Source organism: Mytilus galloprovincialis, chromosome 6, assembly GCF_965363235.1.
Source record: "Mytilus galloprovincialis chromosome 6, xbMytGall1.hap1.1, whole genome shotgun sequence".
In the NCBI taxonomy this organism is placed as follows: domain Eukaryota; kingdom Metazoa; phylum Mollusca; class Bivalvia; order Mytilida; family Mytilidae; genus Mytilus; species Mytilus galloprovincialis.
In genome coordinates, this window is record NC_134843.1 from 53962057 (window position 1) to 53975728 (window position 13672).

Here is a 13672-nt window from a genome sequence, read left to right on the forward strand (position 1 = left end):
TAATCATGATTCTATTCTTTGAGGCGTAATGTATTTTATGGAGTGGAATGTTGGAGTGGACTATTGGAGTGGAGTGTTGGAATGAACTTTCGGAGTGAGATTTTGGAGTGAAATATTTGGAGTGAGATTTTGGAGTGAATTTTTTTGAGTGAGATTATGAAGTTAAATTTTGTAGTGAACAATGCACTTTACCTGCAAATTATACTGCAATGGCAGTAAAAAAAATTGCATGCAATGAACCTTTTAACTCAAGCTGTGAAGTGAATGACCTCTTATCAACCAAGTCCTTTACACCAATTTTTAATTCCCCTGATCTACTAATGCATAACTAAAAGTTTGACATACTTTAAAATAACTTTTACAGACAGCATTGTGATATCCCAGTCTCATTGAAAAATGCGTCCTCACCATAATGGGGAGTTTGACATACTGGTGTATCATGTTTTATGTATTTTGTAAAATGAAACATATCTCTTCACATTATCATTTACGTATTATAATAATTTTTTTTACACTGTTGATCTCAGCTATTGTCATTGATTACAAATTAACACACCAGACGTTTGCTTGAGCCACTGTTCTGTTTAAGTTACAAATATGTTTAAATGTGTTAAAAATCTTGAAAGTATTTCCATATTCTGGATTTTGGATTCATGGAAATATTAGTTATTAATTCTTATAACATATACCTATCATTTCAGTAATAGAACATAATAATAAGAGAAGAACTTCAACTTATACAATTTTATGTGCGAGATTTTCATTGAGAACAAATTACGATTAAGGGGTTACATCAAAAGATAGATTTCGGATAAAAAAAATGGGGTGTTTGGTTCCTGGCAGATTTTTTTTAATCACACGAAAGTGTAACTTCGGTACAACCAAATCTGTGGACCTATCGTCGCTAATTTACGCAAAAAAGTGCCTTCAATCATCTATTACATTTATTTCCAGATAAGACCTCTGGCGATAAACTTTTTTGCAATGGGTAGGGTTCAAATTATTTTGAGCTCATCTGGCCCATAGGGCCAGGTGAGCTTTTCCCATCACTTGGCGTCCGGCGTCCGTCGTCCGTCGTCGTCCGTCGTCGTCCTGCGTCCGTCGTCCGTCGTCGTTAACTTTTACAAAAATCTTCTTTGAAACTACTGGGCCAAATTTAACCAAACTTGGCCACAATCATCATTGGGGTATCTAGTTTGACAAATGTGTCCGGTGACCCGGCTAACCAACCAAGATGGCCGCCATGGCTAAAAATAGAAAATAGGGGTAAAATGTAGATTTTGGCTTATAACTCTGAACCAAAGCATTTAGAGCAAATCTGACAAGGTTAAATTGTTTATTAGTTCAAGATCTATCTAAATTTTCAGATGAATCAGAAAACTGGTGGTTGGGTTGCTACCCTGAATTGGTTATTTTAAGGAAATTGTGCCGTTTTTGGTTATTATCTTGGATATTATTATAGATAGAGATAAACTGTAAACATCAATAACGTTCAGCAAAGTAAGATCTTCAAATAAGTCAACATGACCAAAATGGTCAGTTGACCCCTTTAGGAGTTATTGCCTTTTATAATCATTTTTTTTTGTTATCTTTTACAAAAGTCTTCTCCTCTGAAACTACTGGGTCAAATTTAACCAAACTTAGCCACAATCATTATTAGGGTATCTATTTAAAAAAAAAATGTGTGCGGTGACCCGGTCAACCAATCAAGATGGCAGCCATGGCTTAAAATAGAACACAGAGGTAAAATCTAGATTTTGGTTTATTACTCTGAAATCAAAGCATTTAGAGAAAATCGGACTGGGATTAAATTGTTTATCAAGTCAATATCTATCTGCCCTGAAATTTTCATATGAATTGGAAAACCCGTTGTTGGGTTGCTGCCCCCAATTGGTAATTTTTAAAGAAATTTTGCCGTTTTTGGTTATTATCTTGAATACTATTATAGATAGAGATAAACTGGAAACAGCAATAATGTTGATCAAAGTAAGATTAAAAATAGGTCAACATGACCAAAACGGTTAGTTGACCCCTTAAGGAGCTATTGCCTTTTATAGTTAATTTTAATTTGGTAAATTTTTGTAAACTTTTACAAAATATTTTCCACTGTATCTACAGGGCCATGTTTATTATAGATAGAGAAAATTGTAAGTAGCAAGAATGTTCAGTAAAGTAAGATCTACAAACACATCACCATCACCAAAACACAATTTTGTCATGAGTCCATCTGTGTGCTTTGTTTAATATGCACATAGACCAAGGTGAGCGACACAAGCTCTTTAGGGCCGCTAGTTAATCCTACATTTAACTTTTGATGTAGCACCTAAAAGAAAAACTATGATAAGATGTTAAAATTTATTTGCTATCAATGTTTTTCTACCCACGCAAAGAGATTGTTAAAACAAAACGTCAGTATTAAATACTGTACTGATCCAGAATTTCTTTGTGTCCATTTTTCAATTGGTCTTTAATTTCGTTGTGTACAATAACATGCGTAATTACGAATCTTGGTACAAGTCGATGTGCACATTCTGCACCAAGGTGAAAGTATGTGCTCATCATGTTCTTAAGAGGTTTTTGTCTCGCATTTTTGACGGCGTAAACAGAAGTCTTCTGCGACAGTTAGTTTGATAGGAAGTACTCGAGATCGATCAATGAAATTTTGCATGAAGTTGTATTACTATCATTACATACCAGATTGATGACTATTTAGGGCCCCTGTCCCCTAGGGATGATTCAGTGACTTTGAATTAATTAGCCAATTTCAATGATAAGTTTTCTGCTTGAGATAGTTTGATATGAACTACTTGCGATAGATCAATGATATTTTCTATAAAGTAACATTACTATAAGTACATTTCAGTTTGACGACTATTTTAAGGCATGCTCCCTAAGTCATGGTCCAGTGACTTTCAATCGATTAACCATTTTGGTGTGGTCACGTTTCTCCAAAATTTGGTAATTAGACTAAAACAACATTAAGGATTATGGGGTCCTATTAAGGACTGGATCTTGATATCTACCTGTAATTCACCTGTTCTTGACCAAAATATTGTTAAAAAGGTATATATCTTTTAAAGATATATATATTTTAAAAGTCTCCCAAAATTGTAAAAATCCATATAGTGTAACACAGTGATGTATTTTTTTATATAAAAAAAAGATGTGCATGGTATGATAGACTATGAGACAACTCTCTACAAGAGACCAAATGAAACAGAAGTTAACAATTATACATACAAAAGAAGATGTGGTATGATTGCCAATGAGACAACTATTCACAAGAGAACAAATTACACAGACATTAACAAATATATATCACCGTACGGCCTTCAACAATGAGCAAAGTCATACCGCATAGTCAGCTTTAATAGGACCTGAGAAAACAAATGTTTAACAATTCAAACGAGAAAACTAACGGCCTAATTTATGTACAATATAATAAACGAAAAACGAATATATTACACAGCAACGACAACCACCGAATTACAGGCTCCAACACTCCCCCTTATCTTGAGACATTGGTGCAACAGAACAGTAAAAGAACTGTACAAAAACAAGCAACAAATAATCTAAGACTAAATTATCAATCACTACACATCCAGTATCCGTTACCGTACGGCCGGAAGCAATTTTTTTTGCTTTTTTTCATAATTTTGTTCTCTATTTTTCATAATAATGTATTATAGATTACAATATTGCGATCTTGAATAAAAATTAACATTTTATATTTTGAGAGCTATGAAGAATTGATGATATATCTTGAGTCATTAATCTTATATAAAAGTACAAAACGCAGCTTATTATCACCGATACAGTTTATTCAAAATTCTTAGTCAACTTGCATTAATTGTCCAAAGCTTAAGCAACAAATCGAAAATACTAGTAGTGCACAATATTTACCAAGCCAGTTCCCACAGTTAAACACTAAATAGATCACGTCGCGACGTGATGTTCCCATTTGTATCAGCTCCGTTTTCGTGGAAAAAGTGGACAGATATACGACTGACTATTTCATCTGCTAAGATAGCATACCATGAAAACTGGCTTCGGCTCTAGTGATATACAGACAGAACGACTAGGTAGATATATTGTTCTTCGCACTAGAAGACAATCGCTTTTGGTGACTTTTTACATACATACAAAAATTTGGCTGTTTTGCATCGGTTTAGATTTTAACATCTACATGTAACACAAATACAACAAGAATGTGTCCAAAGTACACGGATGCCCCACTCACACTATCATTTTCCATGTTCAATGGAGCATGAAATTGGATAAAAAATATAATTAGGCATTAAAATTAGAAAGATAATATCATAGGGAACATGTGTACTAAGTTTCAAGTTGATTGGACTTCAACTTCATCAAAAACTACCTTGACCAAAAACTTTAACCTGAAACATGCACTTTCATTTTCTATGTTCAGTGGACCGTGAAATTGGGGTCAAAAGTTTAATTTGGCTTTAAAATTAGAAAGATCATATCATAAGGAACATGTGTACTAAGTTTCAAGTTGATTGGACTTCAACTTCATCAAAAACTACCTTGACCAAAAACTTTAACCTGAAAAACTTTAACCTGAAACATGCACTTTCATTTTCTATGTTCAGTGGACCGTGAAATTGGGGTCAAAAGTTTAATTTGGCTTTAAAATTAGAAAGATCATATCATAAGGAACATGTGTACTAAGTTTCAAGTTGATTGGACTTCAACTTCATCAAAAACTACCTTGACCAAAAACTTTAACCTGAAAAACTTTAACCTGAAACATGCACTTTCATTTTCTATGTTCAGTGGACCGTGAAATTGGGGTCAAAAGTTTAATTTGGCTTTAAAATTAGAAAGATCATATCATAGGGAACATGTGTACCAAGTTTGAAGTCGATTGGACTTCAACTTCATCAAAAACTACCTCGACCAAAAACTTTAACCTGAAGCGGGACAGACGGACGAACGAACGGACGAATGAACGGACGAACGGACGCACAGACCAGAAAACATAATGCCCCTATGTGGGGCATAAAAATAGTAATATAATAAATTACTAATATGAGGTACAGTCAGTGAACATTTCGATTTTTCATGTTACTTTTAATAAAAAAAAAATCTTTTAAAAATAATAATTTCGAGATTATTTCTTTATAATTTTTTTATGAAATTTTCAGTTTGATTAGAATTTCCCTTGATTATTTATGGATTTTTTTGTTGAATAACCTTTTTAATTTTGTAAATCAAATACGGATGAAAATAATTACATAACCGTTTCGGGTTATACTCGACCAAAAATATATGGTTTGTAAATGTTTTGATATAAATATTTTTTAACAATATCACTTTTTACAATATTTTAGTTAAGACCTAATATAGGTGAATTACAGGTAATTATCACGATGCCAGTCCTGATGAGGACCCCCTAATCCCTGATGTTGTTTTAGTCTAATTATCAAATGTTGGAGAAACGTGACTAAATCACAATTTTTAATGTTATGTTTTATAATTAAGTTAGTTTGATAGGAACTACTTGCAATAGACAATATTTTCTATAAAATTACATTGCTGTTTGTACATCTCAATTTGTCAGCAATTTCGAGGCCCTACCCATTAGTTGGTCCAGCGATTTAAATTGATAAGAAATGTTGTTGTCCATCAGATCGTCTTTTTCTGAATTTCATGTTAACAGGTGAGACATATCTCTTTATCAACAGGTTATTTGACAATTCGACTTGGGGCTGAAGTATGATATGAAGTCGAACCTTTTTAAAAATAAATCATGTGGCGACTTTCTATGCTTTTTTTCTTAGAATTCCTGGTTACAACCATAACATTTACGAATCAAAGCAGCACAAAATGTCAGATGAAATTGTTGATCCGGAGTTGAAGTTTTTTATTCAACATATTCCTGTAGTTCAGTATTGCTTTTATTTGAAACACCCTTCTTTCTTTGTGTAGCTTTTGAGGCTTTCTTTCCTCTGTTTGTGGCCATATTTGGCTTTTCAAAATTAGTAACATTAACTCGATACTTTTTTCTGTAGCTTTTCAGATGAGATACACATATTCCAAGATACTTACTAAACAAAACATTCAACTCCCTAACATTCTAGATGTGCGGGAATACTAAACTATATACTTCAAAATCTCACTCCAAAATTTCACTCAAACACTACATTCCAATACTCCACTTCATCACACCACTCCATAGAAGACATTATGCTGTTCTATGAAGTGGTGTTGGTCTTGGTTATATGTTGTTCAGTTCTATAGTTTTTATTATAAGTCATAAAGTGTTAATCTCTGAGTGGTGTTAAGTATCATGAACTCATACAATGTCAGTCTTAGCTGGGACTATTATACTACTCCCAGGTCTTAGTCACATAAATCACCATGAACTAAATTAACATTTATCAATTTAAACTACAAAAGCACAGAATTCACAATATCAATTAGAATCATACAGGGTAGTACCTCTTTCCTGAAACATACACTTGATTTTTTTTTAAATTATAAACGAATGGCCCATTCATTTCACAACATGGCCCATCGATTTTTTTTATTTTTTTGGGGGGGAGGGGGATGGCGGGCCTGGGTCCATAGAAAAACAAATCTTTCCAGATCACGGGAAACAAGAATGTGTCCAAAATACACGGATGCCCCACTCGCATTATCATTTTCCATGTTCAATGGACCGTGAAATTGGGTAAAAAATCTAATTTGGCCTTAATAGTAAAAAGATCAACCAATAGGGAACATGTATACTAAGTTTCAAGTTGATTTGACTTCAGCTTCATCAAAAACTACCTTGACCAAAAACTTTAACCTGAAAATCACACTTTTAAATTCTATGTTCAGTGGACAGTGTTGGCAAGGTAATACCCGCCCGGGAATTCCCGGGTTTTCCCGGGCTGGGAAATCCTCCCAGAAATGGGTTATACTGGGCATTACTGGGCAATATGATTTTTTAAGCTTATTTTAACACAAAATAGTACAGAATTAGTGTAGTTTCATGATATTACACATAAATAAACACTTTTTATACAGATAACCATTGACAGTCATTTCTAAAAGAATGAAAAATTTAATTTCATTCTCTTTTATGTAGACAGAATACCAAGATTTTCACATTTAACGATACCTTGTTAATTACATTGTACCAAGCATTGTTTCAATAATCCAAACTTTGAAAAAATTGCATTTTTATTGCAGTGTTTAAGAGAATTGTTAATTATGAATGTTATACCTTCATATTGCTAGATAAACACATTAAGGGGTCATGCCATTAACATCAACAAATCTACATTCTAATCTGAATAATTACTTATTAATTAGTGACAGTACATAATTTAAAACATTATTTAAATGTTATTTTTCTTACATGAATTTGGTAATTCTTATTTAGAGTTATATTTATTTGAAAAAAAATTATTTTTGGCTTTATATTTCCAGTTTTACCAATCCAGACAAACAAAATAGGTTCTAAATATCTTAAGTGTATTGCATTTGGGTTTGATCACTGAATCCTTTATAAAATTCAGATCAATACTTTATATTACCCAGTATTGCCCGTTATTACCAACTAAAACCCAGTAAAACCCGGGTTATCCCAGTATTTCCCACTGGGCTGGGCAATACTCATAAAACCCGGGTTTTTGCCAACCCTGTCAGTGGACCATGAAAATGGGGTCAAAAGTTTAATTTTGTTTTAAAAAAAGAAATATCATATCATAAGGAACATGTGTACTAAGTTTCAAGTTGATTGGACTTCAGCTTCATCAAAAACTACCTTGACCAAAAACTTTAACCTGAAGTGGGACAAATGGACGGACAGACAGACGAACAGACGGAAAGACGCACAGACCAGAAAACATAATGCACGTAGGTGGGGCATGAAAAGAAACAGACAAAGGTTTCCCAGATAACTGGAAAAAGGACAGACAAAGGCACAGACGAGAGCCCTTAACATCCCTCTGCTATTGTAGATTAAGCACTCAAATTTATGGAAAATATTACTGTTTTTTTAAAATAGCACGATACACTGTCTTGGGGCCTTTGCAGTAAAAAAAAATAAATAAAAGGGAATGTGTCCATGGGATAAGGATGATGCCCCAGCTTGCATATAATGTTATAAAGGGACAAAACTCAAGAACGGTAAAAGGGATGCTTCCCAAAATCGTACTTGATCTGCGTTTTGTGGTAATAATCAGTGTGTATAAATTTCATAACATTTGTTTGAGACACACTTGCAAGGGAACGGAAACAAAAAATTCAGCAATTTTTCCAATTGTAAAGGGGCATAACCCTAGAACAGTAAAAGCGACGCCACCAAAATTCAAAATTGATCTGTGTTCTGTGTTAATAAGAATAGTGTATACAATTCATAAAATTTGGTTATGGCAAACTTAAGTTAGAGAATGGAAATGAAAAATTCAGCAATTTTTCCATTTGTAAAGGGCCATAACTCTAGAAAGGTAAAAGTGACGCCACCCAAATTCACACATGATCAGTTCTGTGTTTTGTGGTAATTAGCATTGTGTATGAGTTTCAAAACATATAGACGAGGCAAACTAATGTTTGAGAAGGAAACCCAATTTTGTGAAGTAAGGACATACGGACGTACTGACGGACGAACAAGGGTCAAACTTAATGCCCCCTCCTATACATCGGGGCAAAACAAGTACAATTTGCATTTAGAAACTGCTTTATAAAAGACTATACCTGACCAATTCTTGTGAAATTTTCCAATTTGTAAAGGGACATAACTCTAGAACAGTAAAAATGAGACCACCAAAATTCAAATTCGATCTGTGCTTTGTGGTAATAAGTTTCTTTACATTTGGCAAATGAAAGATAGAGAAGGAAAACCAATTTTGACGTACATATGAACAGACGTTCAAGGGTAAAACTTAATGCCCCATCCACTACAGCGAGAGTTTAGATTTATAAACTGCATTGTACTGCATCGTGTTCGACTATAATACCTGATCAAATGTTGTGAAATCTGTTTCCCCAATCCACCATGGCTTCCGTGTTCTGCTATTTCTTTCCATTTTTCATCACGAAAGCTGGCAAATATAGTATTAAGAAGAGATGATTTTCCACATCCATGATAACCAATGATTGCAATATTCAATGGTTGTTTTCCACTCGATATAGTACCAACCTCATCTTGACAAATTTTAATCAGCTTCTGTTTTTCATCCCAGCCTTTTTTCTTTGTAGGATCTGTCGTAAGGAGACTACCTATATCTATATCACTGTCTGAATCTTCTGTCTTTGAAAGTGGTTCAATTGAACCTTTATATGTATCTCTACTGAGTTCAGCCATCTATAAATATACATAACAGACAAATCAAATATACACATGAGGAGATGTGGTATGATTGCCAATGAGACAAATATCCACCAGAGTTAAAATGATATGGTTATAGTAAGCAATTGTAGGCCACTGTATGGCCTTTAACAATGACAAAAACCCATACAGTACAGTCAGCTATAAAAGACCCCGTAATGAAAATTGGTACCAGAAAACTAACAGCCCAATTTATAACCAAAAAGAATTAGGTGGTGTTAAACCTGTGTCTGAGTGCTCAACTAGTACTCTCCCCTAACCTGCAACAATGGTATTACAGCACAACATAAGATCAAACTGTAAAAACCAGTTGCATGCAACTGCCCTTACTCAAAATATCGGCAGCAGACTCAAAAACCACTATCGTAAATACCGTACACTGGACGTTTACTATGTACCGCGCTTTATGTAACGTCACGTCACCTTGACGTGTTACTATGCTTTTCTAATACATATATCAAATAGTCACGACGTCTTTTACTTCTATCCCCCACTTTATGATATTATGGTGCCGTAACCAAATGGGAAAATGGATACGAAGATGAAAGCCGTACGAACGGGACACAAAGGTGCAGTAACGAATACAGGAATCAGATGAGTACATGTTGAATTTAGAATATAAATTACGGCAAATTACAAAATTGTCAAAGTCAGTTCAAAATCAGAGCTTAACCGCAAATGAACCAATTTCATTGAATTTGAACCCTCATGCCGATAGTTTTATACAATCAGTTCCATCTACATTTATTAGTCAACCTTCAACATCAGCAAACCAGCAATATACGCATAGCTCAAATTCACGCTCATCGTCTAGCGCAAACAGCGACTATCACAAGCTACTTACCTATATTTACCGGAGATAATACTAGACTGGCAATCGTTTTGGGACTCCTATGAAACCGCGATCCACACTAATCCTACACTGAGTGATGCACAAAAATTCAACTACCTAAAGTCCCTTCTACAAAGCGAAGCGTTACAAACTATAGCAGGTTTTTCCATGACGAACACAAATTACGACAAAGCAATTTCATTACTCCAGGAAAGATACGGGCAAACTCATAAAATTGTCCAAACCTACATGCAGGCCTTACTTGATTCACAGGCTACAATTAATACAATCACTAGTCTCCGTAACTACTATGATAAGACAGAAACGTATGTAAGAGGTCTCTAGTCACTCGGACAGACAGACGATACGTATGGATCACTACTAGTCCCTGTAATTCTAAATAAATTACCAGCAGAGATACGTCGACATTTAGCACGAGAACACAGATCCACAAACTGGACACTTCATGATTTACGCAAAGCGCTTCTCGAAGAACTAAATATTATGGAAGCCGGCAAATTACCGGAAAAAGTAGAAAGCCCACTCGCTACCGCTACATTCTTGACCAACGCAAAATCACGTACAAAATCATCATTCAACAAGAACGAAAGGTCGTATTCGGATAAAAAGATAAACGCAAAGCAATGCGCATTTTGTCACGAAATCGGACACACATCTGTCAACTGCACTAAAGTCACAACCGCTAACGCGCGGATGAATATAGTCAAGAGTGAACGACTGTGTTTCAACTGCCTAGGTCACCACAAACTAGCTGATTGTAAATCAAAAAGTAACTGCCGAAATTGTAACAAACGTCATCACACTAGCATATGTAGTAAAGATGAGAAATCTGAGGAATCGAGCAAACCGCCAGCCAATGAAACCGAAAATACGGTATTACATTCGTCCCTAACACAAAGAACTGCAAATGTACTGTTAAAGACAGCCGTCGCTACTGTTAGTTCGAGAAAACAAAGTACAGAAGCCAATATTTTGTTTGATGAAGGTGCGTAGAGGTCCTTCATAACAGAGACACATGCAGAGAAGTTGGATTTAGTTTCAAGCGGAAACGAAGTAGTGCACCTTTCCGGTTTCGGAGAACAAAATAGACAAGTAAGACACAAGAAATCGGCGACAGTTTATATTCAAACAGATGAAGGCGAAAATATACCACTAAACGTGCTAATTATTCCTGAAATTGCAATGCCACTACAAATTCACGTGAAATCCGTTACTAGCATGAGACACTTACGAGGACTAAAATTAGTACATCCTGTATCGGACGATGACATGTTCGAAATTGAAATACTAATCGGAGCAGATTATTATTGGAGTATAGTTGGAGATGACATTATTAGAGGTGAAGGACCAACTGCCGTTGAATCCAGGCTTGGATACCTCCTATCAGGACCCACAATGACAAGTACATGTACCACAAGTAGGAGCTCTATTCTTAATGTTATCGTATCACACAAGACGGAGGAATTAAACCTAGAGAAATTCTGGGAGATTGAATCGCTTGGAGTTGAAGATAAGACCGCAAATACTGAAAACGACGAATTTCAGAAAATGTACGAAGAAACAGCAATATCTTACAATAACAACAGGTATATAGCGAAACTTCCGTGGAAAGCAGAACATCCACCGCTACCAACAAACAAAGCTGTTGCTTTCAGAAGGACTGAGAGTGTAATTAAACGTTTACGGAAGGAACCAAAATTACTTTTAAAATACGGAGAAATAATTGATGAGCAGGAAAAGCGAGGGTTCATTGAGAGGGTTAATAACGAAGAAATCAAACAAAATATCAAGCTGCATTACATACCACATCACCCAGTAAAGAAGGATTCAGTCACGACGCCAATCAGGATCGTATATGATTGTAGTTGCAAACAGACACCAGATAGTGCTAGCTTGAATGACTGATTACTGAGTGTACCGCCTAAATTAAATGAAGTCACCGCCATACTACTCAGATTCCGCTTGAATAAGTATTCAGTATCTACAGACATCGAAAAGGTGTTTCTAAATGTTGGACTGGACATTGAGGACCGGGACGTAACTAGGTTTTTCTGGTTGAGTAAACCAACAGACTCAAACAGCGATTTAACAACATACAGATTCAAGTCCATACTATTTGGTGCTACATGCTCGCCATTTATATTGAACGCCGTATTATCAAAGCACTTGAATAACCATCCATTTGATTTCAAGGAAAAACTTACCAAAGATTTATATGTAGATTAAGACAATATACGTATAGTGTCTTGAAACATGAAATTTATTTGTATGAGGCTTAGAAACGGGAAAATGCGAGGTTTTACCGAGCATTTTGCAGTTTCGTGCCGAATACAAATAAATTTCATATTTAAAGACACTATACGTATATTGTTTTTATACTGAAATCGATTAAAAAATTAAAAAAAAAAAAATGTAACAAATATTGTTAAAAAATAAAGTGTTTGGAATTTCCCTGTTGGGGTACCATTTTGGGGTGTATTTCCCTATGAGCGTAGTCCAGGCGGTAGGACATTGACATTTTAAAGAATTAGAAAGGGAAAATGAACTTATTAATAACATTTGATTACAATGGTATATAAATTACCAATTTAAAGACATAACAAGTTTAAATTCATTAAAGTTTGACCATTGTTACTACACATTGTCAGGGTTGTGACGTGACGTTGTTGATGAAATCCGGTAGTTCCGGTAGGTAGGCGGGGCTAATAGGTTAGTTGGGGTCATTGACGTATAAAGCTAACGTTTATACGTATAGCTTTATCTGTATAGTAAAATAGCTGATTGCAGTATAAAACATTGTATCAAGCTTTGAATCAGAAGAAGAACTGTTGAAATACTTTAAACTCGTTCGTAGTTTATTTGCAGATGGAGGATTTAATTGGCGCTAATGGGCCTCGAACAGTCAACTATTACAAGTATTAGCAAGAACCGAAAACGTTCTGGACAAAGATCACAGAATGGGTGAATATCAGAAAGGATATACAGGAAGCCACAAAGACAGTTGTACCCCGACATTACTTTGATGAAAGTTCAGACACAAACAACGACAACGTAATACATGTATTCACGGACTCTAGTATGAAAGCCTACGGCGCATGCGCGTACATTGTCGCAAACGGAAAAAGTTCCTTAATAATGGCAAAGAACAGAGTAGCAACTGACAATACCCAGATTAGAATTGATGGCTGCCGTAATTGGAAGCAGACTTTTAGCACACATAAGTAACACTTTGCAGATAACCCGTGCAGTTTTATGGAGTGATAGCCAGATAGTTTTGACCTGGTTAAGTTCAAAGAAAACTTTAAAACCATTCATTTCAAACCGCGTTAAAGAAATTACAGAGCTAACAGAAGAGTTAACTTGGCGGTACTTACCAAGTGAGTCAAATCCGGCTGATTTACTGTCAAGAGGGATAACCATAGACAAATTCAAAGACAACCGACTTTGGATGCATGGCCTAGATTGGCTCACAG

At 35.2% G+C, this 13672-nt stretch overlaps 1 protein-coding gene across 1 annotated transcript in view; it reads right to left on the minus strand.

Moving 5' to 3' along the window:
- The window catches only part of LOC143079890 (uncharacterized), an 83268-nt gene that overhangs the window by 25590 nt on the left and 44006 nt on the right, over positions 1–13672 (minus strand). The window contains exon 2 of the mRNA XM_076255516.1: positions 8976–9322. Coding sequence (XP_076111631.1) covers positions 8976–9322 — 347 coding nt within the window. The remainder of the gene's footprint in view (positions 1–8975; positions 9323–13672) is intronic.